The sequence below is a fragment of the Ctenopharyngodon idella genome, chromosome 17 (assembly GCF_019924925.1).
Source record: "Ctenopharyngodon idella isolate HZGC_01 chromosome 17, HZGC01, whole genome shotgun sequence".
NCBI classification, from domain to species: domain Eukaryota; kingdom Metazoa; phylum Chordata; class Actinopteri; order Cypriniformes; family Xenocyprididae; genus Ctenopharyngodon; species Ctenopharyngodon idella.
Window position 1 is genome coordinate 22134843 of NC_067236.1, and position 27621 is coordinate 22162463.

The 27621-nt window shown below is 38.3% G+C and overlaps 1 protein-coding gene and 1 long non-coding RNA gene across 2 annotated transcripts in view; one reads left to right on the top strand and one right to left on the bottom strand.

Annotated features, from left to right (window-relative positions):
- Positions 1-1074: 1074 nt before the first annotated feature.
- crip2 (cysteine-rich protein 2) lies at positions 1075-26776 on the top strand. The gene is made up of 8 exons (XM_051867808.1): positions 1075-1288; positions 16115-16209; positions 20728-20785; positions 22821-22955; positions 23166-23234; positions 23354-23448; positions 25117-25174; positions 25424-26776. Exons 1-8 carry the CDS (start codon positions 1129-1131, stop codon positions 25489-25491), a joined length of 738 nt encoding a protein of 245 aa, XP_051723768.1. The 5' UTR covers positions 1075-1128; the 3' UTR covers positions 25492-26776.
- Positions 23354-27621, bottom strand: part of LOC127498467 (uncharacterized) — a 49129-nt gene continuing 44861 nt past the window's right edge. The window contains exon 3 of the long non-coding RNA XR_007925895.1: positions 23354-23543. This is a non-coding gene — a long non-coding RNA (uncharacterized LOC127498467). The remainder of the gene's footprint in view (positions 23544-27621) is intronic.

Below are 27621 nucleotides of genomic sequence, written 5' to 3' on the forward strand. Positions count from 1 at the left end.
TGCTTGGAAAACTGCAACATCACCAAAAAAAAAAAAAGAGAGAGAGAGAGAAATTAATAAATGTATAGGCATCGGTATCAGCGAGTACCAGAAAAAAAGTATCGGTACTTGTACTCTGTCCTTAAAAAATGGTATCGGTGCATCCCTAATATATATCATAATTTAATTTGATTTGGTCATTTGAAAGCCCCAAAGCACACTCGTGACTCGTGGACTCGTGACAGTGTTTTAATGAGGTAAATGTTATCATTTTCCACTTTTCAGTCATTTAAAACCATTGTTTTATAGCAAGTATTAAGGTTTTGTCCCATGTAGTCAACACAGCAAGTCCTGCACTGCAGCTGTGAAAATGTGCTAATACAGCAAACTTACTGACGCTGTAACACTGACACACAAATGAACTTCAATAAGCTTGACTCTGCAAGACTCACATTACTCTCACTGAAATCAGCTACAGGCAGAGAGAGAGAGAGAGAGAGAGAGAGAGAGAGAGAGAGAGTCAATATTCAGTTAGGTGTCAAGAGGCACTTTCACAATAGTACTAGTCAGGAGTCTGTTTAACTAGTAGACTAAGCAATTAAGAGATTTATGGAAGTCAACAGGACTTGGTTGTGTGTAACTGTGAACGAGTCTGGAAAGATGCTCTGCTGACTGACCAGTAGGCCTACGAGGGAGAAATGTCATGGACACATGGTTGAGGCAAAAGTCTGTAAGAGCTGGCAAAGATCTGAGTCTAAAAAAAGATGTGGTGACAGACATTTTTGGGTGTGTGGAACGGTGATGTAAACTAGTCAAAAATGTAATACTGCCGTATAGTGACCTCAACCCAAACAAAAAGAGAAGTGTTGTAAGCATGACTACGACTTGCCAATATCATTCTCCCTCTGATTTCCACTAGTAACGGTCTGGCAAGTGCTGAAGAATCCCTATTCATGAGAAGTGAAAGGAGCTATTGTTGGACGCCTTTCACATTCCCGTTGAAGGATGTAAAAAGGAAGAGGCAGTGGCAGTAAGTAAGCAGACTGAAGCCCTGCCAGAAGCGCTGAGCCAGACGGCCACGCCCACTTGGTGACTGACCGGTATCCTGACCAATGAGAGAAGCGTGGACCTGCAGGAGAGGGCGGGGCTATGCAAATACAGAGCGGTGCTTTCAGTAGGATCAGAGATGCGCTCCAACTCTCAGCCATTGGTCCGCTTGCGCGCGTGCAAGACAAACCTTGTAAGAAAATCCCGTTTGAATTCACGATGGCTTCAAAGTGCCCTAAATGCGAAAAGACTGTGTATTTTGGTAAGTTTGAAGTTTCTGTACCTCTTTTTAAAATATATTCACCGTTATGTTTTGTTATGATAAATGACATCCACGCTGTATAATCAAGGAAAGCAAATATTTGTTTGCACAGGTGTTAATAAAACCGATTTAAAAAGCTAGATCGCATAAATCACTCACTTACTTACTTCACCGTCATCAGGAATCTAGTTATACTAGTTTACCGCTTTCAAAACTCTCCAAAATTAACATAATCTTGAACTTGTTGACGATGAGATGCGGCACTTTCCATGAATACGGTTTACATTTTGTTGTCACGTGACTTTTGCAAAGCATTACAAGGACAAATCTTGTTTTTAAAATATTATTTTTATTAATTATTTATTAACTTAGTATGAAAAGTAACTAGTTGTAAACAAATCAAATGTCTGTATATCCTTCCCTTAAACTGATATTTGCCTGTTCCACTTCAGACATCTTGATCTTCTTGTCTGTATCTAAGAATTAAAATGATGTCGTAATTTATTAAACTGAAATTCACTTCATTGTAATAAAGCTGTTTAATTATTAACTAATTTTATTGAACAAATGTGTGCTTTACCTAAGATATTGTGGAGAAAAAAGATTTATTTATTAATTTTTATAAATGTTTTTATATTTATGTATAAATTCGTTTTATACATTTAATTTTTATATATTTTTTAATGTTTTATTTTACATTGAAAATTGCAAAATCTCAAAAATCATGGATTTCAACGGTATTTAGACAACTGCAATGTTGCATATATACAAATTAATTTTTGTGGTTGATGATCAACATTTTCTGAAGGCTATTCATTTCCTTTCCCAGACCATTTGCTAAGAAAGGAACGCATAATTTTTAAGCTTTTCTGGGTCTGTTTTGTACCGAATTTGTGGAAAGTACCATACCTAAAATTAAATATGTAAAGAGAAACTTTAAATGTCAGCTTTTTACTTTTCAGACTGCTGAGTGCAATAGCAGCCATCAGACAATTTATTGCCCACTTCTGTAACACTAATAGTAAACAGTTATGTCTAAGTCCTATGTTACAATCACCCTTTTTTTCCTCTCTCTCCCTTTTTTTTATGTTCCACTCTTTTGAGGGGCTTTTTTTTTTATAAACACTAAAAAGAAAGCTTGAAAGTTGCTGTACTTTGCTTTTAAAGGCTTGAATATGTGCTTTAATAATACAGCATGTGTCTCTTGGTGTGGACGTTTGGGGAGCTGAAAGATCACAGTGAATGACGAACCTCTTCTCTTCATTTATATCCATTTTCTGGTCAGCATTGATGTCTGCTCAATTTCTCAATCCATTAAACGGTTGAATAGTCTCTCTGCCACTTGACCTTCTCATCCCTGCTCTCATATTTATAAGGTTATTCATCAGTGCATCAGAGCCTGTGTGGTGGAAGCTGAGATGATTATTCAGCTCTTATTTATGTTGTATTAATCTGCGTGTCAACTGAAAAAGCCATAACACACGACCAATAAAGCTGTCGGGTGGATTTGAATCAATGGTGTGAGCGAGGTGCTGTTATATAAAAGCAAGTGCAGCTCTTTCCAGGGCTGTGTCTAGTGGGTGGGCAGAAATATCTTTTGCTTGAGCTGGTTTTGCTTTGTATTGATATTCCCATCAACCTCATAGGCTCAGCAATATGCAAAATGATAAACATGAGAGGTTAAATACAAAAATTGACTTTTTGCTTTAAGACACAAAGGCTCTTAAAGGGTTAGTTCATCCAAAAATGAAAATTCAGTCATTAATTTCTCACCCTCATGTCGTTCCAATCCCGTAAGACTTTCGTTCATCTCACACAAATTAAGATCTTTCTGATGAAATCTGAGAGTTTTCTGTCCCTCCATAGACAGCTACACGACTAAAACTTTGACGCTTCAAAAAGTTAATAAAACTAATCCATATGAATTGAGCGGTTTAGTCCAAATTTTCTGAAGAGACTCGATCACTTTATATGATGAACAGATTGAATTTAGGCTTTTATTCACATATAAACATTCACAAACTCACACATCATGGCTGCGTTCACCGCCGACAAAACGTTGCGAAACGTTTTTTAAACGGAAACGGAGGTGCGTTCTGTTCTGATGACGCAAGAGTTGCGACTATGACAGCTGAAAAGGCCATTCTTTGTGTTCTTTTTAAAGAATTGATATGCTATATTTTTATTATAAAACTCTTTCGACAAACATGTCTTCTAATATCTTCAGTTGTGTATACCAAGCTGCAGCGGACACATTTGTAAACAACTTTACTTGGACCCATTGTGCGAGCTGTCTCTTTAATACCGCGTGGTTTATATACATGTAGTTGCTGATTGGGCTGACATTTTTGACACACCCACCAAACAAGAGAAAACGTATCTCAAACCCCGTTGCACACCGTTTCCAGGAAACATGTCGTTCAACCCGAAAACTGTAGCAAAACGTTGCGCACCGGTTTGAGCTTGAACGTGCCCCAGTTTGGGTAAACGGAAGCTCAGTCATGTTTGATTGACGCGTGCGAAAACCAATGAGGTTTATTCTCGTGTTACGCATCACGTTTGAGCTTCAGCAAAAAACAATGAGTTTCATTCTCATGTTACGCAGCACATTTGAGCTTCAGAAGAGGTTTGTTCTTGCGTGTGAAGCTTTTGTTTATGTTTGCTGATCAATGTTTATATGTGAAAAAAAAGCCTAAATTAAATCTGTTCATCATATAAACTGATCGAGTTTCTTCAGAAAATTTGGACTAAACCGCTCAATTCATATGGATTAGTTTTTCGATCACTTTATGAACTTTTTGAAGTGTCAAAGTGTCAGTTGTGTAGCTGTCTATGGAGGTCAGAAAGCTGTCAGATTTCATCAAAAATATCTTCATTTGTATTCCGAAGATGAATAAAAGTCTTACGGGTTTAGAACAACATGAGGGTGAGTAATTAATGACAGAATTTTCATTTTTGGGATTAACTAACCCTTTGAGTCATGATGGCTGGTTTTGAATTGGACCTGAGTTGCACATGTTGCTGACGTCACAGCCAGTGCTAGTGGTTCATGATGCCATAGCACAGAAGAAAGGACAATGCAGGGTTTCACCCAAGACCTCGGTTTACGTCATGAGGGAGCTGGTTGAGATGTGGGTGACTGTGCTTTTATTAGGCTCACGTTGAAGCCAAGACACATTCCATACAGCTGTGGAAGAGCAGGGGTGCGGTTCTCCTCTTTTGGTCCTCAGTGCTTTCCTCTGAATATGAAAATGTCACCGAGTGGAATATTTGAGGGAGAAGGTGAAGGCTGCATCCAAATCCACAGTCTAGACATCGAATGAGTGGAAAACAGTAATGAGGCTCTGTGAAATAATAATATATTATTTAATAATATTCAGTTGTTTTATTTATTTATCATATTTTATGTTCAATATAAAATGTGAGATATAAATTAAAAAGATCAGTATTACCAAATTCGGTTTTGTTTGCAATTTACGCAGCTGCTCCAGATGGTATTTCCAAACTGAGTTTTGTGGGAGTCAGTGCATGTGTTCCTGTAAATTCCTTTCTGACTATATCCTGTTTCAAACCTAAGTGGTAAGCCACTGTATTGAGCGGAAACTTTCCAAATTTTCAGTTGAAATTTTTATTCATTTATTAGACAGCTGTTAGCAGATGCTGTGGGTTTTCTTGCACAAGAGCAAGCGTGAAAGCTTTGTTTATCGCATGCAAAGGTGACGCACGGATTCAGTGCTTTCCCATTTTTCACACTTTGCTTCCATTAAAAATGGGACATATTAATTTGAGTCTGTATATTGAACATTTATATGAATGAAAACTTGTTGTGCACTGTTAATGGCAGAAAGAGCACACTTTCTGGATTCTGCTGCCTTCACTTTTCTCCATCTTTCATCTTTTTTCTTTTTCACCGTTCTCCTTTGAAAGTCCCACACTCATTCTTGACTAGAAGTTGAGAATGCTTTCTTTCTTAGATGCCAGTCATATTGAAACGTGAGAGGGCATCTCCATCATGCGCTTTGGTTTTAGATACAGACAGAACTCGCTGTCCTTCATGTTCTTACCCTCACTTTTCCTTTTTATTCTCTCTGTCCCCAGCTCTCTGATGTACTTTTACTGCCTGTGCCCATTATAAAACCCTGTGTCTTCCACATTGCTTCCCCACGAGCTGTTTGAATGTGCAGAATCTGTTATATAATGCCACTTTTTGCCTACTGTTTAGGAGCATTGCGTAATCGTCAGAATTAGGGGACGTTCTCCTTGTCTGTCAGGATTCCTGGCAGGCATGCACCTCGACCGTATACCTTTTTTTTTTTTTTTTTTTGGCTCTTGTTGCAAGGTTAGCAAGAAAAAAGACCTAAGACATCATGTAATTACTTGTGTTTTATGGGACTAGTCTTTAAACTCTCATTATTCTAATTCGACCTACCCGAAGGCCTGCGGACATGCATAATTTTGGTCTCCATAAATTTGCTCTACCTGGAGACACATCAAGGGAAATGTAATGCTGCTGTTTTTTTTCCTTTCTTTGTTCATAAATCAACCCATGAATGTACTGTTAGAATTTATTTAAATGGGGGGAAAAAATCTGAATTGTAACTGGGCGAATCTTACAAAAATTAATGTCTGGGTCATATTTCACCCTAAAATCAAATGATTTGATATATTATTTCAAATTATGGTAATGCATTAATTAGAACTGAAGAGGGAAATGGGCTTAATTGTCATAAAAAAATGTTATAATGCAAAAGATTTTCTTAAAGGCACAATATGTAAGATTTTTGGATTTGAAATATCCAAAAACCACTAGAACAGTGTTATATATTTTGTTGACTTGTGTCAACAAAATATATAACATTATATATTTACATTATCCCAAATTTACATTATCCCAACATTATATATTTACATTATCCCCATTATCCCCTTACATTATCCCAAATGTTTCCAAGTATGTCTAAATCCAGAGAAACAAGCAATTTTAACCAGGACATGGACCGTGTCCGTGCGTCGCCTATCAATGACATCATACCCGCGTTACCCTCGATTTGTTTACTCGATTTTTTTATTTTTATTTTGTAGAAACCATGGAAACACCAAAGACGCTTTAATATATTATGTGTTTTATAAGACGGGTGAGCAACTGTTTGGGAACACTCATCGACACAAAACTGTACCATGTTTTACCATGCTAATATCGATCTGCATTGGCAACAAGTGTCTCATAGTAGCCACTGAGCGAACACAAAGAGTAGCATTATAACAACTTTCAACACACAAATGTATCTTATATGATAAACAGAGCTGCGTTGCCCCACATACGCATGACCAGAAGAAGCGGAAGCGCTCATCTGCGGCATAATAAAAGCTCCGCTGCTCTCGATCCGTGTGTCGCGCTCGTCTCTCATTAGCAATCATTCCAGCGGCCTCTTTCCACTCCAATGGCTTTGAGCCACACCCCGCTTCACACTACAGTAATGTTAATAAATCTTTAATACATTAGCTCATCCATGAATATGATTTCTGCCCGAGTCCCGTCGGATTCTTTTCCACTGACTGTAGACGTGAGGACAGCACCTCCCATGATTCTGCAAAATCAAGGCGTCATCAAGCTACGCCTATGTTTTGAATGTACGACCTCTAGCGACAAATTACATATTGTGCCTTTAAGCAACAATTTCTTACTTTTAATTTTGGAATACAACATCACACGATCCTGGCATGTTCATAGTAGGTTTCATGAAACCTACTAACCTCTGAAATGCGTGGACCAGTAGAGTTTCATATTGGCTATAGGGAAACTGAGTGAAGCCGAGCTCCACGAGGCAGCATTGATTTGTACTGACAGCCGTGCTCACCGCAGTAGCAGCCCAGAGCACACATGCAGCGCTCATTCAGGCCAGAGAACTGAAAATCATGAGGTTTCTTAATTTATATCAAGAGGAAACGGCACTAGACTGAAGAGACAGACATCTTCCCGTGCCTTGCGTCAGCAGGGCTACATCAGTGCAGCATGGGTTTAAACCACACCCAGCTTTCCTCACTACTGTAAGGAAATTCACAAGCCGCTGCAAACTGGAAAACCAAGCTCGCAATCAGACACCTATTTGAGATTTGTTTGGCCATTCAGGAGTTGATGGTTATTATGGGCAGGGTCTCACAGAAAGGCACTGTTTGCCATTATAGAAGAGCAGGGTCATTAACAGAGCTACAGAACATGATTTGAGCACAGAGCATGTGTGCTATATATAGTCTGAAAAAGCTGAGGATCATGGGAACTAATCACAGCAATCATCTCCCTACTTATTGGAGCCAGGAAGTGCATGTAATGATTGTGTACATTTGAGCAACATTTTACCCAGTTTTATCTTGGTTTGGCTATATGGCCTGCAGGCCCTCAGGTGCAAGGCTAGCGGGTCGGGCTGTAATCAGTGACTCGAAGCGAAGCGCCATGTTGGGCCCAGATGGCGCGTATGTTGCTTTTGCAGTTTGAGAGGATACAGTCAGGGAGAGAACACAATCATAGTAGTGCTTTCTCTGAACAGATGGGTCCACATTATTGGCTGCTGAAGTGGAAGCAAATCTGTCCTTGCCTTTCAAATTGATTTCCTTGTGTATGACCACAGTGAGTAGACTGATATATAACACATGTCATTTTGCCCATCATTTGAGTCCTAATCAGTTAGGGACTTGTATGGCTGGTTCTTCAGTTCTTCAGTGCCACCCAGGTAATACTTGTTTGTTTATATTCATTTTATATATACTGTATATATAATATTTTAGGGGTGTAACGGTACATGTATTCGTCCCAAACGGTCACGGTTCAGTGCATACAGTCAGTCACAGGCGATCCACACTCCAATCCAGAAGGGGGCGTGTGCAGCAATGCAACGCTGTTTACTAACCGCCACAACAGGAAAAAGCGCAGAAGAAAAACAGACGATCTATGCATAGATATGTTTACGTGTAATCTCTCAACCAGTGTTTTAACCGCGGAAAGACATCAATATAACAGCTTAAGAAAAATCTCTCACATAGCATTACATTTACCTCAGGCAAGTCATTTAGTGTCCACAGCATGTCAGTTCACTAGAGAAATGAACTCTAGAGGGAGCATTTCACTAAATATATGCACTATATTAGCTTATATATTCATTATATTTACTTTACCTGTTAGTAATGTCTTATTTATTTAATATGGTTAAATAAATGTGTCATGAAAACAAGTTACTGTAACTGTGTAAATGATTATATTTCAAAAATGAATTGGAGTAGAAAAATAATTGAAAAATAATTTTATAATTAGATTTCGAAGTTAATGCAAAAACTTCCTTATGTGCACTATCTAAAAATAAATAGCAACTGAATTTAATAGTTTGGGCTCTGTTGTGAATTGTAACCTTTAATATTATAATATATAATATAATATAATAATATAATGTGCAAGAAAGGGCTCCCTGTATATAGTTTACAGTATTAGCTGAGATAGATTTTTTTTTAATCCTAAAGGAAATGTTAATTATAATTGAATTTATTTAAAGAGAGAGACACAATTTGTTCAATAAACCACTGTTTAATGAAAAATAAGAAAAAATAAGCAAATTTACATTTCGTTTTCTCCCCCTGCTTTACCGAACCGTGACTTCAATACCGAGGTACGTACTAAACTGTCATGTTTGTGTACCATTACAGCCGTTCTATAAAAATCAGTTTTTAATATACAGAAAGTCTCTGCTGAGGATAATGGAGTAGGTTTCAGAGTGCATTCCTGCTGTGGAGCCTGTAGGGTGTTCAGCTGTGTAAATGTTGTCGAGGCCTAGTGCTGTTTATTTGTGATTAGGCAGGGTCCGCATATAACAGACCTTCCTTATCATTCTCTCCTTGTAGCTAGTGCAGGACTGAGCATCAGATATAAAATTTCATGAAACATGACCTTACTTTCTAAATACACATTCCTGGTCTTATATATTATGCACAATGTTCTAAAGAAAATGTTTGTCTTCATAATCTTTAATCTAAAAGAATAACAAATTGCAGAAAACTATTTGCTCTAGAAACCAGTGTGTATTTAATTACGATAATAAATTAAATAATATGATAAATAATAGTTTACATAACAAACTGTTTTAGTAGCATACAGCTAAAATAGATGATAGCAGCTGACACAAGAAGTCTTGTAAGTTAAAAATGGCCTTGCCCACTCTTACGTTAAAAGTAAGGTTGGATATACCGTCTGTTTTTGACTACAACCTTGTACTGAACTATAGCTTAAACCCACCTTATTGACCCTTCGCTATATCCCACCTTGAAACTATTTTCTGAAACGATAGCCTTGTGGGCAGCGCTCTGACACATAGCGCAACAGCGGTTTGGGCGTCCCAAGCTCAAGTCCTGGCACTGTTCCTATTACTTCCTGTCAATGCTTCAACTGCCTAATCAATAAAAAAGCCAAAGTGTAAATAAATAAAAAAAGCTTCTATTGACATTCGTAATTTCAAAGAAAAGCTTTTAATTTTTTGAAATGTAAGTCTATGGATGGTTTGAATGTTTGGATAGTTTTAAACAGTTTTTATGGAAATTATCCAAAAATATGTTAAAACATTGTTGCCAGGTCACTTATAATAGAGACAGAAGGTACCCAGAGAGGATAAAAGTGGTATATCTTCAGTTCATCTCACAGCTGGGGATGTTCTGTAAAGCTTGTCTGAATTAAGGCCCCGATATACTTAAGTGAAATCGAAGAACGAACTGATGTGACGTCATTTCGAACAAAATCAGGCCAAAATGAAGTTCGTTTGGAGTTTGACACCTTTGTACTACCATTGGTCCATGGCGATTACGTAATAGGTAAGTGCGCACGGAAGCTCCACCTTCTTTCGCGTGGAAATCTTTTCCGGCTTATTTCTCCTGTTCAGTCCGTCAAGGTCAGACGTCTGCGAGTGAAAACATGAACACACTGGAGAGCCGCTTTATAGGAAAAAAAATGAATTTGTACTTCCGATGAAATGAGACACTGACACTGACACTGTTTTTCATGTTTAATACAGTAAAGCTGCTTGATTTTAAGCAATCTTTTGTTTAAAGTGCTATATAAATAAACGTGACGTGACTTTACTGGAGTGCTAATTTGCAGAGCTCGTGCAAACATATCCATGTTGCTATGATCAGATGTTTTTCTTGCTTTATTAAAAAATGATTGCTTTCTCAATTTTGTTGTTTTTATTTTGTTATTGAGAGGAAAGCGTGCAGCACATATCTACATATTCATCTAAACGCTGCTTTCAGCAGTGGACGGCGTCGGATGTTCGCTAACAGTATACCGCTGGTCGTGTATTTCGAGCCTCATTTTACCCCTAAGTGAAGATCGAAAAATAACTTTGCTGTGAGTAGATTGGATCCTTTAGCAACAGGGGTGGAGAGAAGGGTCAATCACAGCAGTTAAAAAAATTATAAGCCATGCTGGCTAAAGATGTTCCAGAGTGATAGAGGCATCTGTTGTGCCTCAATAAATTTAATAAGAATGATTAAATGGAGAATGATGTTGATGCATCTCTCTCACGGCTTGAGCTTTCTGACTTTTTGAGAGCCTCTTCTATTCTGGAACAACCCCAGGATATTGGGCATGACATGTTTACAGAGAAACTTATTTATGTGATATCAGGTTCATAAATCTTGCTCTGTAATGTTGACTTCATTAGGACTCTCTTGTTGGGTAGAGAGAGAGTTGTTTGTTGTGACTGATTTGCTTTTGTAATGAGAGCTGACTGTATAGTGTGGTCCATTAGCCCTCATCCAAACCTGCATCTGTTCTGCTGAGATGGCACAAGCTCATTCGTGTGAAGTCCCTGAGGGTTTCGTTTACCCTCCCTTCACGCCCCAGCCAGAACACATTAAACAAGCCTCTGTGTTGCTCACGGATCAGTTGACTTGGTGTTAGAAGTGTTATCGTCTGATTGAATTGTGGAGTAAACTGAGGGAAAACACACAAGCGAGATCTAATGGCTGACGGGAGATGTTACCTCTACAGACAGTAAAGAGATTATGTCTGCAGCTCAAAACCAAGCTGCGATCAGGTGTACATATTGCACTCTAACCTCTGGTTGAGCTCATTAGAGCTGGACATTGGGAGGTATTGCAGCCTCTCGTATAATCTTACACAATCGTCCATTACTGCTCTCATGCCTCTACGCCTTGCATCCAAGGTAACCTGACTCCCTAATGAAATCCTCTCCGGTCGAATGGATCCCCCTCAGGGACTTACGAGATGACAGTGCTGTTAGGATATCACTATAGCCGTTTCTATTGGAAAGCAGAAACCAGGCTTGCATTTTTTTCTGCGGACAAAGCCGCTTGTAAATATACCACCCAAAACACTGATTTCCTTTGGCCGTAGTAAAGTAATGTGTGTTAGACTGTGACTGGAGGTCGTCCAGGGGTCTATTCAGCTTGATGAGCGATTAGCGATTCCCTCCGCCCACGTGAAACAACACCAATAACTGAAACGGCTCCCCAGCAACCTCACACTTGTACAACAACAGAAGCCCTTTTAATGGCAGCTCTGTTCATCTGCACTTCGTCAACCACCACATACACACACTTATCGTTGTATAGTACTCACTGGCATTGGCTTCTTCCCCGTGGAGATGTTCTCTCTCTTTATACCCAGTTGGGCCATTGACTGTGAAATCTCACTTATCTTGGATTAGCCTGCTGTTGTAATAGCAGTGATTTATACTGTCTGGGCCTCTATGTCTCTCCAGCTAAGAATTCAGTTGGATATGATGCTTGTGTTACTAATAGGGTTACATTTATAGTACATAACTATTTAAAAAAAAAAAAAAAAAACCCTTAATCGTACATGTTATATTTCTGCATGAAACTGTGATGTTAGTTAGCTATATCAGTTTGCACCGGACATTGAGGATTCCTCAAATCATGGGTAAAGGAGAGTTGTGCTACCTAAAAAAGGCATACCCAAAGTAAATTGCATGCTGTTCTTGAACCATTTGGATTATATGCATGGACAGTTTGGGTCTCTTTTGAAAGGTATGTGTACCACAAGCGGTACAGTGGAACGCTAAAGGCCCGTTCACACCAAGAATGATAACTACAACGATAACGATATAGAAAAAACTATATCATTGAAATCACTTTCAGAGCAATTTTTTTCCAGCTGTTGAAAGATAAAACGCTGAAAGCCAATCAGAATCCATTCCGTAAGCGATTTTTCTTTGCCATTTGTTGTTTGATTATCATTAATGACAGGCTGCAGCAGGTTTGTTAGGCTGCTGTCACTTTAAGAGCTAATGCACAGATCTAATATACTGTTACACATGTATTTTCAGAACGTGCACACAGAAAGCCGCCTGGGAAACAGTGTCTCTTTTGCGGCTTAATGCACTTTTAATAACACTCTTCAATATCAAACATGTCCCGCAGTTTTACAACACTCACTTGTTTGGCTGATTTGAATGTTAAGTTTGGGCTTTTAGTGAGGAACGAAAGCGCGCCACTGTGAAGGGAAGGAAAGGAAGGTGAGCTGGACGGAATACGGTAGCGGCACAATAATCGTTTTACCTTGATTTATATTGTTTTCATAATAGTTGGAAGCCGAAATCAAAAATTAGGCTTGCTGTGATAGTCAGTGTTACCGGTGTTCAGTTTTTTTTTTTTTTTTTTTTTTTTATAGTAATAAAAATCATTTAGTTCAGTTAGAAAACAGACACTGCAATTAAAAACTGAATGCATCTGCCATTGCAGTGATGCATTGAACAAGAGTCACAGCACAGACCAGCAGCAGGAGTCAGGTTTCATTCATTACAAGAGTGAGGAACTGACTGACAAGACGATGGCAGATGATTTGCAATATCTTGGATTTAAACCCAGTTCTAATAGGGATACATTTTACTTTTCGCTTTTAAATTAGCGATTTAAAAGTCACCCCCCCAATCCCGGTGATACCGGTATTACTGGTGTTGTCACATGTTGATTAACCAGTGGGACAACTTCCTTACCATCACAACCCTATCGAAAATCAATTACGATTAATCACACAGCTTTCTACTTAGGGGTAAAAAGAAGTTTGAAATACCTTTGCAGCAGTGCAGCAGTATACATTTAGCGAACACCTACATGTCCTGGAGATTATCATACTTTTAAAGATCTGTGCCCATACATTTTAAATTGTTCCTATGGATAAGTTCCTGTGGATATAGCTGTTTATCTCAGAGGAATAGGAGTTTTTGCTTTACTTCAGCTGTATAAAATCTCCTCCTCTGGTGAAACTGATCTCTGCTGTGCTGACCTAGACCCCCCGAGAGACTGCAAAACTGACAGAATGAAAACAATGCTTTTCCAGGCGGGAAAGCGAAGGAAGGGAGAGGAAAACAGGAGGAAATGACATCTTCTCTCTAGACGGTTGTGCCCCTTTTTGATAAGCGAAGGTGTTTCCTCCAGAGTGAGAGAGTTGTCCCAGCATGCCAGTGATGTACATTGTCTTGAGAGCGAGGTATAAAAATGGAAAGAGTAATATTAGGTCTGAGGAAGTCTCCTGAGACACTCCTGATAAATGGGACAGGAGGGGAAATGAAGTGGGTCTCTGTACTAGCTGTCCGACTGTAATTTGCCCCCTGCCACTGCATTTCCTTGTGTTGCACATCAACACATCTTTGCTGTGGAATAAAACTCTATGACCCCTTCATCATGAGGCCAGTGTTTTTCATTGTTCTTATGGAATATGATCTCACATTGATTGTTAAATTGAAAAAGCACAGACCAGCACACATCCTCAACTTGAAGCTAGCCTGGATCTGAAAACTATACAAATCCACCATTTAATAATGCTGTGTGGACACTGTGGAGACTCTCGCTCACTGTTGCCCTCACGACAGGGAGAGGCTCTTTGTTTTAACTTTCTGAAGAAATGCAATACATACTTTGGTACTTTTTAGGTTCTTGGATTCTCAGACAGGAAATTTCCATGGCACATTCATATCTAATCAGGAGCTGCAGCCATTAAAATTTAAGTGCAAGGGTGCATCAAAATCCATCTACACTATATTAAAAAAAAAAAAAAAATCCTACCCACATTTAGATAAGAGATTCTAGGGTGTGGCTATAGGCAGTTTCGCTATCAGCAGCAACACAATATTATCACAAAATGACACATAGACTTCTTTCAAAGTTGCATACCCTCGGAGTATATACTTTATAAATCAGCACTTACAACCATTTAAAAAAGTGAGATCTATGTGGGCGCCAATAGCCTTGTGGGCAGCACCGAGTTGCGCTTTCCCGATCCCGTCCCCCCACCCCCCTTCTCTCCAACTTCGCAACCTGTCAACTTACTGTCCTGTCATAATAAAGGCAAAAATGCAGAAAAATAAATCTTAAACAAGAAAGTGAGATCTATATAGTGTGAATGTTTCTGGTATGAAGGTAATCTGGACATTCGTCATGTTGTCATGTGTCCTACCGGGACAGTTGCCCCACTTCATTTCCATTCACAAATCCTCTCCTGTGGCCTAATGGGATAGTAAAATGTCCATTGGATGCGCACTTCAGAATCTCAACATTAGTAGTAGTAGGTCATCTAGGTACTTCTCTATACTGTTTTATGAATACTATGAATTCGGTCACCACTCTACTGTACCACTCTTTTCACATACATTTTCACATTTTCATCTATAAATATAGTAGGAAAGAATGCATTTAGATGCAGCCATAAAGACCAAAGCAAATCATGCTCAAGACTATATTCCATTTGAATGTCAAGCAACACCTATATGAGGTTGCACACACATTATGTCTCATTTGAAATTCTTTTAAAGGTAACATGTAAGCGGTGTTCACTAAGACAAGCTCCACAGGCCCTGTTCACACCTGGTATTAAGATGCGTTTTGGTCGATCAGATCACAAGTATACGAGGGAGACATACCCGTTTACACCTGGTGTTTTAACCTGTCTCTTTTGTCCACTTTCAACCATATCTGTCTTGATTTCTTCGAGGGGGGGGTCTATGGGCGGGTAAATGTATGGATTTTGTCAGATCTTTCGATCTAATGGACAAAATAATCTTGCGCAATTTACACATGAACGTGACCAGAGATGATGGGAAAAACATATGGAGAACATCAGCTTTCATTTCTGCTCTGACAGCCGCATGAACACATCGAACGCTGTGAGTGTGTGTTAAAAATCAGGAATGGTGAGAGAACATTGTGCTTGGTACGTATTTTGTCTTCAAACCAAACTTGGGTCTTCAGCTGACAAAGTTTAAATCCTGTCTGGCTAGCGCGCTTCCCATAATGTTTACGCATTAGATCAGTAGATGAAGAATAGGCTTTTGTGGCTGTTCGAACACAGTCGACCACATGAGCGTCTACACTATGAAAGCAATCCGGTCGAATGCGTTTCCGACTACCTCTGGAAGTGGTCAAAAGTGGACAAGCTCAAAATGTTTTACACCCTGTTTACACCTGTATTTAGCGTCGTCCACTTGTGATCCGATCTACCAAAATGCATCTTAATACCAGATGTAAATAGGGCTACTGTTATTACTACTCAGAGTCAGGGATTTGAACAAGCACCTAACCCTAAGTTTTAACCATTAGTGTTATGCACATTAATTAAACCTCAAATTCTGAGGTGAAAATCCCATAGCAATGCCTCAACACCCTAGTAATCATCTAGCAATTCTCTAATAATTACAGTGACTTGGCAACCATTGACCATCCCTAGTATTGGATGACGTTTTTAATGTGCAAACTCACATTTTCTTATCAAGAAGTGTAAAAATCAATCTTTCTCTCTTTTTCATCTCCTAGCTGAGAAGGTGTCATCACTGGGGAAGGACTGGCACAAGTTCTGTCTGAAGTGCGAGCGCTGCAGTAAGACCCTGACAGCGGGCGGCCATGCTGAGGTAAGACTTACTACTAGATCACACACTACCTCTCTGCAGTCTAGTTGGGGAAACTCAAACTCCAGCCGCTGAGTATTGACTTTATGACATTGCGCGTTTCCATCAGAGGATCAGTGGTCTATTTGAAGAGTCCAGCACCAGGACTGAGGCCTGTCACGCAGCATTATGTGTGTCTGGTGCTAGCATGGCATAAACATTTTAAGGGGTTAATATGTTTGCAGTCATGAAAATACAAAGGCAAACTAAACCATCACAAAACATATGCCAGGCTACAATAATTTTCCTGTTCCTTATCTGTTTTGGAAAGCTGTTGTAATCGTGTCTCATGATGCTCGTCTTCAGTGATTTGTTGGAAGCTCGTTGGCTGGCTTTGTACGTCCCGGGTGTTCCTGTGTACATGACTGTGAGCCAAATGAAATTCTCCACGACCTTCCCAGCATCCTATTACATCACACTGTGATGACTGTTTCTAGATCGGAATGGCAGCAGAGGGTAAAGGACAGGGCAGTGATGTTTTAGAGCCAGGGGAATCTTCCTCATCATCAGTCATCATGTTGCCTTGAGTCTGTATTCCACAAGGATAAGAGTAGGAAACACCTGAGTTTTGCATTTACTCCAGGAAGACAGTCACAAATAGAAGGAATTCTCTCTGTAATCTCTGCGTAAGCATATTAACATCCTTACCACTCACATCAGCCTAAATCTGGATGTAGGTCAGGTTGCTGTGGCAAGATTTCTGGCGGTTGTTACATGGTACAGGAATGAAGATGTGTTTGTGAAGACGGGTAAAGCACACATGTACATTTCTCTTTAAGACTATTGAGTGAACAAGAACTCGCCCTGTGGTTAAGATGATCACTACTTGGTGTCCTCAATGGATTCTGGCAAAGTAAAGTGAGAGGATTTATGGGAAAAGTGATAGTAAGTAGAAGCAGAAAGGAGGGAGTTTGGATTGAGTTATCATGATGTGATTCTTGGTTCTGGGAAAAGTGTGGGCTGCTCTATATGACCGGTGAGAACAGTAATGGGAGCTGGTGGCCTAAGTGTTGTATCTGACTTAGACATCACACCCACTGGCTTTTCACTGTCTGTCTGATGCATATTGCACATGAAAATGTTAAAGGGTTAGTTCACATAATTCATAATTTACTCAGCCTCAAGTCATCCTAGGTGTATATGACTTTCTTCTTTCAGACAAACACTATCAGAGTTATATTAAACTCTGGCTCTTCCAAGCTTTATAATGGTAGTGAGTGGTAACTGAGATTTTGAAGCCCAAATAAGCACATCCATCCATCATAAAAGTAATCTATACAGCTCCAGGGGGTTAATAAAGGCCTTCTGAAGTGAAGCGATTGGTTTTGTAAGAAAAATATCCGTATTTATAACCTTATAAACAAGAATCACTGGCTTCCGTACGTGAGTCGAGTTCTGGTGGAAGCGTAACCTCTGACCCAATGCATGACGTATTGAGGAACGCAGAAGCGCAGAGCAAAACAAAACACCGGTCACGAATAAGAAGTCTAAAACAAGAATTTTTAAAGAGAAATGTCGAAGGAGCTTGAGTTTGTTGACCAGCCCTATTTGTTTAAACCGCAAGAGCTTACGCTACTCCTACATCCTACGTCATACGCCGCAACTCGACTCTCTCGTGGACGGACATTACCGGAAGCTAGTGATTACAGTTTATAAAGTTATAATTATGGATATTTTTCTTACTAAAACACATCGCTTCGCTTCAGAAGGCCTTTATTAACCCCCTGGAGCTGTATGGATTACTTTTATGATGGTTGAATGTGCTTTTTGGGGCTTCAAAATCTCGGTTACTGTTCACTCCCATTATAAAGCTTGGAAGAGCCAGGATATTTTTTTAATATAACTCTAGCTGAAAGAAGAAAGTCCTATACACCTAGGATGGCTTGAGGGTGAGTAAGTCATGGGAAAAGTTTCATTTTTGGGTGAACTAACCCTTTAAGTGATCTCTAAAATGGCAAGATCCAATCTTGATTCGCAATTTAAGGGAGTCAAGGGGTGTACAACTGACAGTGATTTGAGGCCACAAAGTGACCAGAAGTTAATAAGCTGAAGCGATATGAAACTAACTAGTAATGTAGAGACTTGACAACCTCCAACGATTAAAACGCTGTCAGTGTAACGGCACCTTTAGAGTCTAACAATTCTTTTTCAACCTGCCTGGAAACCAGTTAGTGGTTCCACAGAACAACCAGTCACTGGATTTAATATGTTTGTGAGAGTAATGGTTTGTGAAATTTAATTTTAGAAACTTCATAGCATAGCAAGTAGATTTCCTTAAGCACACATTTCAGATTCACCTATCCACTTTATTTTTCAGGTATAGTGGGCACAGGCCATTTGTAATTTTAATGTGTCCGATGTCTTACTGAAAGCAAATTTTTGGAGATATCAAGCTAAAATTTGGAACTTTTTTAGATTTATGGCTTTGATTTTCTTGCAGTTTTAGAGTAAAACATGCTTTTGAAAATATATATTTCATATAAAATTTTAAAATAGTATTTTTGTGCATTTTTTTCATAACAATAAATGTAAAATTCTGTAACTTTTTTTTTAAGGTTTTTTTAACTTTTTTTTTTTTTTACTTTTTTTTTCACTTCAGCAATAATTTGCCAAGTGTGGTCTTTGAAAAGAGATCAAAATTAAGTTTGTGCTCTAAAGCAATAAAATTTATGACAGTTTAAAGGGTTAGTTCACCCAAAAATGAAAATAATGTCATTTATTACTCGCCCTCGTGCCGTTCTACACCCGTAAGACCTTTGTTAATCTTCAGATCACAAATTAGGATATTTTTGTTGAAATCAGATGGCTCAGTGAGGCCTACATAGGGAGCAATGACATTTCCTCTCTCAAGATCCATAAAGGTACTAAAAACATATTTAAATCAGTTCATGTGAGTACAGTGGTTCAATATTAATATTATAAAGCGACGAGAATATTTTTGGTGCGCCAAAAAAAAACAAAATAACGACTTATATAGTGATGGCCGATTTCAAAACGCTGCTTCAGGAAGATTCAAAGCATTATGAATCAGCGTGTTGAATCAGCGGTTCGGAGCGCCAAAGTCACGTGATTTCAGCAGTTTGGCTGTTTGACACGCGATCCGAACTGCTGATTCATAACGCTCCGAAGCTTCCTGAAGCAGTGTTTTGAAATCGGCCATCACTATATAAGTCGTTATTTTGTTTGTTTTTTGGCGCACCAAAAATATTCTCGTGTTTTTAGTACATTAATGGATCTTGAGAGAGGAAATGTCATTGCTGGCTATGCAGGCCTCACTGAGCCATCGGATTTCAACAAAAATATCTTAATTTGTGTTCCTAAGATTAATGAAGGTCTTACGGGTGTGGAACAACATGAGGGTGAGTAATTAATGACAGAATTTTCATTTTTGGGTGAACTAACCCTTTAAGTTAGAAATTTCATTTTCAGGTCTATGCTCAAAAAGTGAATAAATGGATTATAACTACAGCGTAAATATAATTTAGTACCATAAAATCCCCTAAAAATACAAAGCATTAAATAAAAAACATGATCGAACTCAAATATAGTACATTCATTTCATTGAAATAAAAAAAAATTATCATTTTTGACCGACACGAGAAGAGCACTAGAGTGTTAATTATAATCATGCTGGTTTGTAGCGCACAGTTTTACAGTTTACTGTACTTTGATATTCTACTCATTATTTCCCTATAGCAGCTAATAAATTGGAAGTCTTGTACATTAACAGAAAACACCTTACTTCCGTGTTGAAAAAAATTGTGGATACGATCTTGGCTAGAATAAGCTGTAAAGCTGATCAGACTTTATGCCAAAGTCTGGACATGTGAGACTAAACTTAGGGCAGTTGGTGAAGTCCTAACCACTTTAGGGTCCTGATTGATCTACACCAGAACCACTAGACCTCTGTAGTCAGCCAGTGTAGCTTTTTTTTGCCTTTTTTAGAAGTATTGGTATGTTACAGCATCATTAAGTTTTTTTATCATGGGAATTGAGGTGGGAAGGTGTCTGCTAGTCTTGGTTGGAATGTGGGGCTCATTACACATTTTTTCCCCCTTGCATACTTCTGTACTGGCATAAGGCCACTTCCGTTCCTTTATCCTGCCCTGCACAGCTGTAACGGTCACACAGTTGTTGTCTGGCGGTTCCCATGGCAACCCTTTCCCGCCATGGCCCTCTCCAAAGGGCTCTGGGAGCAACTGCCATTGAAGAATGTTCTGTCCTCGTCCTTCCATGTACACACGGACACACTCAAGGCACACAGATGGGACACTTTGGGTGTCCTTCTCCATCAATATAGACTGTGTTCTAGCTACTGCTGTGAGTGTTATCAGGGAGTGGATGCCAAGATAAGCAAAGTCTGTGGCATTTAGACATTTAGGATAGTGTACAAGCAGCAGGTTAAATTCACACTCAGTCTTGATTGATGGAATATGAGCCGGAAATGACCATGTTTTTTTATTCTGTTTTACATCCTCTCAGCATGATGGGAAACCATACTGCCACAAGCCATGCTATGCTGCCCTCTTCGGGCCAAAAGGTGAGAACACATTCAGCGTTTCAAGTTGAAGTCATGTGACATCAGCATGGACCTTATTCAGAGCAGCGCCATCTTTGATTTTTAACAGAAATGAAAGTGAGGCTGAGGGATAGACATGCATCTCTTCAGTGGGTTGTACTGTTATTTTGTGTTTTTATTAATTGTTCTGCTGATGAAACACTGCAAAAATAAATTTCCAAATAATTTCAGTAGACAAAAAACTCCAGACAACATGAGCGCTGGAAAATAAGTGATCTAGGAGCATTTTTTACTAGGAATGGGTGTATCGATACTGAAGTATCACTATATAACGATACTGATGAGAGTATCAAAAGTAGCTCAAATAAAAATATTGATACTAAAGTGTTTTTTAACAGTGATATTTTTTTTTTTTTTTTTTTAACAAGAAATTTAATGCTTACAATATGCATTGCATTGGACGAATAACCTATGTTAGCGAATAATTGTTATTTAACAATAAACAAATTTAAATTGTAGCCTACATAGTTTGTGCAAATACATTTATTTAAATTGAACATTAAAAGTTCATATTGATCATATTTATATTGATTGCATTTTATGGGTGCAACAGCCACTGGCAGTCCCTTATAAAAATGAACCGTGGTTTTACTACAGTGACTGTAGTTCAACTATAGTATTTGTAGATATCCATGTTTACCACTACAGTAAACATATTTTAATTATGTGTTAACAAAAATATAATCTAATAAGTTGCATTTAAGGTGTATTGAATGTTAAAATGCCTTTCAAATCTAATGTTGAGTGGGTATCATTACCCATTTAACTCTTAGTATTTAATAAATTTAAAAGTTCAGTTTAGAGGTAACGATATCGTCAATACTGGCTTTTGAAAGTATCTGTATTGTATTGAAAACAAAATAAGTGGTATCGCCCATCCCTAATTTGGATGCCACTGCCATTGAAAACATGGTAAGTCTAAACCTCACAGCCTCGCTTTCATACCTGTCATGGCGCTGTTCTCAATAAGGACTGTTCTGATCTCTGCCCATTTATATATGGTATATTGAGTTATGAAATGATTGATTTGACTTAGGTTTTTGCTCTCTGGTACATATAGTGCATGGCAAAGAGTCTAAAACATGAATAAATAGTTACATATAAAACATAATTGTGAAATTAAAGAGTGCCCTCTGCTGGGCATTAGGAACATTCTTGTTTTGAGAAAGAACTCACTGGCAACACTTTACAGTGAGGATCAATGTTATTAATGTAGGTTAATGTTGGATTATATACTATTGTTCATTGTTAATTGTATAGCATAGGATTGTTAGGTCCTGTTTCCACCTGTATTAAGATGTTTTGGTCGATCGGATCACAAGTAGATGAGGGAGACACATTCCTGTTTACACCTGCTGTTTTAATCTGTCTCTTTTGTCCACTTTCAACCACTTCTGTCCTGATTTCTTCGAGGGAAGGGTCTATGGGCGGGTAAATGTTTGACCTAATGGACAAAATAAGTTTCGTTTCTGCTCTGACAGCCACAAGACCGACCGAACGCTGTGAGTGTATGTTAGAAATCAGGAATGCTGAGAGAACATTGTGCTCGGTACGTTTTTCATCTTCAAACCAAACTTGGGTCTTCAACCGACAGAGTTTAAATCCCTTCAGGGAATCGTACTTCCCAAAATGTTAATGCAGGAAGTCAGTAGGCAGAGAGTAGGTGAACTTTTGTGGCTGTTTGTGACCACATGAGCATCTACACTACAAAAGCAATCCAATTTAATGCGTTTTCCACTACCTCTGGAAGTGGTCGAAAGTGGACAAGCTCAAAATGTTTTACACCCCGTTTACACCTGTATTTAGCGTCGGCCACTTGTGATCCGATCGACTAAAATGGATCTTAATGCATCTCAGGTGTGAACAGAGCCTTAGTTCATACCTAATGCATTACATTTGTTCATTCATTAAAGCTAAAGTAGTTATATCAAACATTTCTCATCGTGAATTTTGCATGATAGTGAGATATTTTCATGAAACTCTGGTTGATATGTAGGTGTGAACATCGGGGGTGCAGGATCATACGTGTACGAGGCTCCCGCCAACACTTCCCCACCCGCATCCACCGTAGACTCTGCACCCAAACCTCAGGAGAAATGGGTCCCAGCATCTTCAAGACCGCCATCTAAAGGTACAAACGGCAGCAGAAATCAGCAGCAACTGATCTGTATGGGCTGAATGTGTAGAACTGTCAATGACAGCTGTCGCTGAATTCACTAAATTGTTGTTTTGTCAGCCAAAGGCCACAACATAGAGGTTGTAGGTTGTGTGCATCTTCTTTTAGCTACAAATCATTGTGCTTTAGCAATGTGACGTGAAGTGTTTATTTGGATCATTTCAGCTGGAAGCCTCACCACCTTCTCTGGGGAAGCCAACTTGTGTCCCAGATGTAACAAGAAGGTCTATTTTGGTACGTTTCACTCTGTCCTAATAACATTTCACACTGTGGCTTGAATTTGAATGATAGGAAATGCATAACAGGAAGTGTAATGGATCTAGCAGAATAACATGTCCTTTTACTTACTGCAGCTGAGAAGGTGACATCACTGGGGAAGGACTGGCATCGTCCGTGCCTGCGCTGTGAAAGATGTAGTAAGACCCTGGCAGCAGGAAGCCACGCAGAGGTGAGGGGAAATCAAGGCTGCCATGATGCTTTCATTAATTCTGTCCATGTATAAGAGGTTCATCAAGTAGAAATCTTGAATAAACCGCAGGGCATCTGTGGGTCATTAGGTAATAAATCAGTTAACTGGAAATTAAGACAAGTATTAAAGTCTTAATTTACAATTCCCTTTTTTTTTTTTTCATTTGGGAGTAAGGCTGTACAATTAATCGAAAATAAAAATGAAATCTCATTATGACTTAGTGTGATAATTACATTGTGCAAAAAGAATATTACTTTTTTATAAACTTTCCCATGTCCCCATAGAAGCCGTGGAAATCATGTTTTAATGACATACTGTATATGCATTAACGCAATCAATTTTTTAGCTGAGTCTTAAAGGGATAGTTCACACAAATTAAAATTTTGTCATCATTTACTCACCCTCAAGTTGTTCCAAACCTGTATGAGTTTCTTTCTTCTGTTGAACACAAAAGATGATATTTTAAAGAATGTCGGTAATAAAACGGTTGACGGTAGCCACTGACTTCCAAAAATATTACGGAAGTCAATGGCTACTGTCAACTGTTTGATTAACAACATTCTTTAAAATATCATCTTTTGTGTTTAACAGAAGAAAGAAACTCATACAGGTTTGGAACAACTTGAGGGTGCGTAAATGATGACAAAATGTTCATTTTTGGGTGAACTATCCCTTTAAGGTGAGTCACTACAAGCAAAAACACTTTTTTCATCCATCTGTCAAATGTGAGATTTTGGGCTTTTTGGCTTTTCATAAAGTGTTTTTCAGACTAGTGGAAAGAAAACATCCAAAATAAATTTTTAAGTGCTTTTATTGCACTTTATCTATTTATGTATGTAGATTTCAATTACAGTATATATCCTTAAAGGCCGTTTTCTCAAAATGAGTTTTTTTCTCCTGCTCTGAGTCAGACATCTATGGAAGCTTCTTTCCACCACTAGATAAAAATAAAAATAAAAAGGTAATTGCGACTTTATTTCTCGCAATTCTGACTTTATATCACACAATTCTGAGGAAAAAAAAAAATCTGAATTGTGAGAGAAAAAGTCGCAATTACCTTTTTTATTTTGTATTTCATTTTTACTTTACAGTTTTATTCCTATCTATATTCCTAAGGTTTTTACAGATAAGTTTGTTCATATATAATTTGCCTGATATTTATACAACATTTTATTACAATTTTATTACTTTTTTCTGGCTGTTGACAGTATTTTCTGATTTATGGAGTAATTAAAAAAAGAGATATCCAAAACCCCCTCTGTAAAAACCTTTGACTCTGTCAAAAAAAATAAATAAACACGAATTTTGAAGCTGACTTCATCCAATGTTCAGATTTCTGTTCTAGTTTGTATGCTTGTTTAATTAGATAATGCCTCATTTGCATATGTAAACATAACATTTCTGAAAACTTGTAATACAATTTTTTAATTTTATTTTGCAGTTCTTAATGAAATTAGTTAACTGGGGAAGTATGGTGATATCTATTAGTTAATTTTGTTTTTTACCATATTCACCTGGGGTGTCTTGCCTTAAAAAATGAAAAGGTTTTGAAAAAATGCACTCCGTTGGTAGTGATGATACCTGAAGAAATATTTATATCAGCTGAATGCATGAATCTGTCCTAAAATGTGTTTTTATGTGTTGTAGCACGATGGTCAGCCCTACTGCCATAAACCGTGTTATGCTGTCCTCTTCGGCCCAAAAGGTACTGTGAGAGATTTCAACTACAGGGGGAGCTATTGCTTCATTTTCTTACAGCAATCTGACATTGTTTCAAATTAGTGTCACTGTAATTCTTTATTAGCATCAAAGATTAAGCACATTTAATGCAGTATTTGATCTTCTATATATCTTATGCTTTCTTTCTTAAATATGAATGCTGAAAACTGGATATGTCCAAGTTATATCAGGATTAGTTATTAACCCAGTCTGATTGACTCTTTTGGATTCGTAGGTGTAAACACTGGTGGTGTTGGCAGCTACATCTACGACAAGGAGCCCAACACAGAGGCTCAGCCTTGATTTTCAGTCTTTAGGAAGCCCAATTACACTATATTAACAGCCACTAGCAGTACCTCACACACTCTCACATACACCCCACTTCATGCCTTATTTATCACGGATAACCTGTTCTAGCTTGGATCTTTCAGCAGAAAAGTGACGCCACAAGCCTTCAGCTCCATCTGCACCACTGACAGTCACTTGGGCTGCTCTTATTGGTCCACTTGATAGTCCTCTACCCCAACTGTCCGCAACAAGAGGGAAATTTAAGCTTTGTGATATACACACACTGATCATTTCTGACTTGTCCTATGAGTAATTTAAAAGTAATTTATTTAATTGTATACACTACCTTTGTTTGTGTAATGTTGCATATAGCTCACCTACAAATGAAAAACCAATACCACGCTTCCACATTACTGCATGTACAGTAGGATGTGTGTTCTAGTAGCAGATAAAACAACAGAAGTTCACTTGGGAAGCTTTGTTTCATGCTGTTTGAATGCCTGCTGACAGAGAGATGAATCTCACCTCAGAGGCTTCGTGCAGGTGCGTTTGGGAGCACATTATCATAAATCTGAAAAATATTCTCAAACCCAGATTTACTTCTTGGCCATGTGGCAACATTCCTGAGTTAAAACATTTTCAGAGAAGATCTTCAAAATGCATACAGACAGTAAATTAAAATGACCAAGCTCTTATTTTTAAGATCCTGCTGCTCCCGGAGGGCCACCGTCCTGCAGAGTTTAGCTTCGACTCTAATTAAATACACCTGAACCGGCTAATCAAGGTCTTCCGGATTACTAGAAACTTCCAGGCTGGTGTGTTGGGACAGGATGGAGCTAAATTCTGCAGGCCCTTCGGGAGCAGCCCTGGACACCCCTGATTTATGGGGTAGCTAGTGGAAGTCCACAGGGACAGATGGTGTATGTGATTGGTGCTTGGTGACCAAGTAGCTGCAGCTAATATTTCTGATGCCAATCTAGTAGTGTTCCATAAGGAATTAAGGAAAAGATATGAATAATCTTTTGTATTGTTTGTGATTTAAATATTTTAGATGAACCCCAGTTTCTTAAAGTGCTGAAACTGAAGTATTATGTTCCTTGTTAGTTCTTTAGCTCATAATAAATTTGACTACATTCTTACTGAATGTGCATTTGTACTCCACGACTGTTATTGTTGTTATAATGTTTTTTTGCTGTATCAGGCCTATTTTCTTTTGAGAACTTTCTCATGCAGAGCCTGCAAATCAAGTCCTGCTGCTTCTGTATATTTAATCCCATATTAAAGTTTACATAACGCCTTACTCTCGTCTCAGATTTTTTATTTAAGTCCAGATGAATGTGACTGCTGTAATAACATGCTATAACAAGAAGGGAACAATATGGGAGTAAAAGTAAATTGTTATAGAATGCACTACCATTGTTACTGTTTTCCAATAATAGAAAGATGATGATCTATGTTTTATATATGCACTTTCCCACAGCAACAGCTAGTCACTGCAATATTGTGCATGACAGAATTGTGTTCTGATCACAAAATTATTTTTTATAACAATTTGTTTTCCTCCATTTTACATTACAGGTTGGTCTTGGGAATACTCTTGTGATGTGAGTTCTCAAAGCGCTGGATATATATTATGTCAATAAAATATCTATATTCAGTCTATAATGACTATATTCATTCAATAAAATATCATCGCTGTTGGGCGGAAACGTCGTATCTCTATTCGGTTGTTAAGTCTGACGTCACACGGCAGCGCTTCCGGGTCTAAACACTACATCTCATACTACAAGAAAACAACAAACGGTGCTAATATGCACACACGATGTGGTGTAATACTACCAAAAAATTATAATCATAACGTTTATCTCCATACCAAAATCCCAGATGGTCAGACAGTGATTCATCTTTTGTAAATTGTTAACATATTAATGTCGGTGATGCCGTGAGCACGGAGACTGTTGTATAGACTGTAAGTATTTTAAATTTTTAACTTTTTAAAATGTTAAATGTTTATTATGAATTAATAGCGCTCATAAACGGACGTCGAGATGGCATTCTCAAGTGAAACGAGTCGAAGCTTGGACCTGGAAACAGCTTTCCTTATGTCATGATTTAACAAGCGGATATTTCGTCATTTTTGGTTTA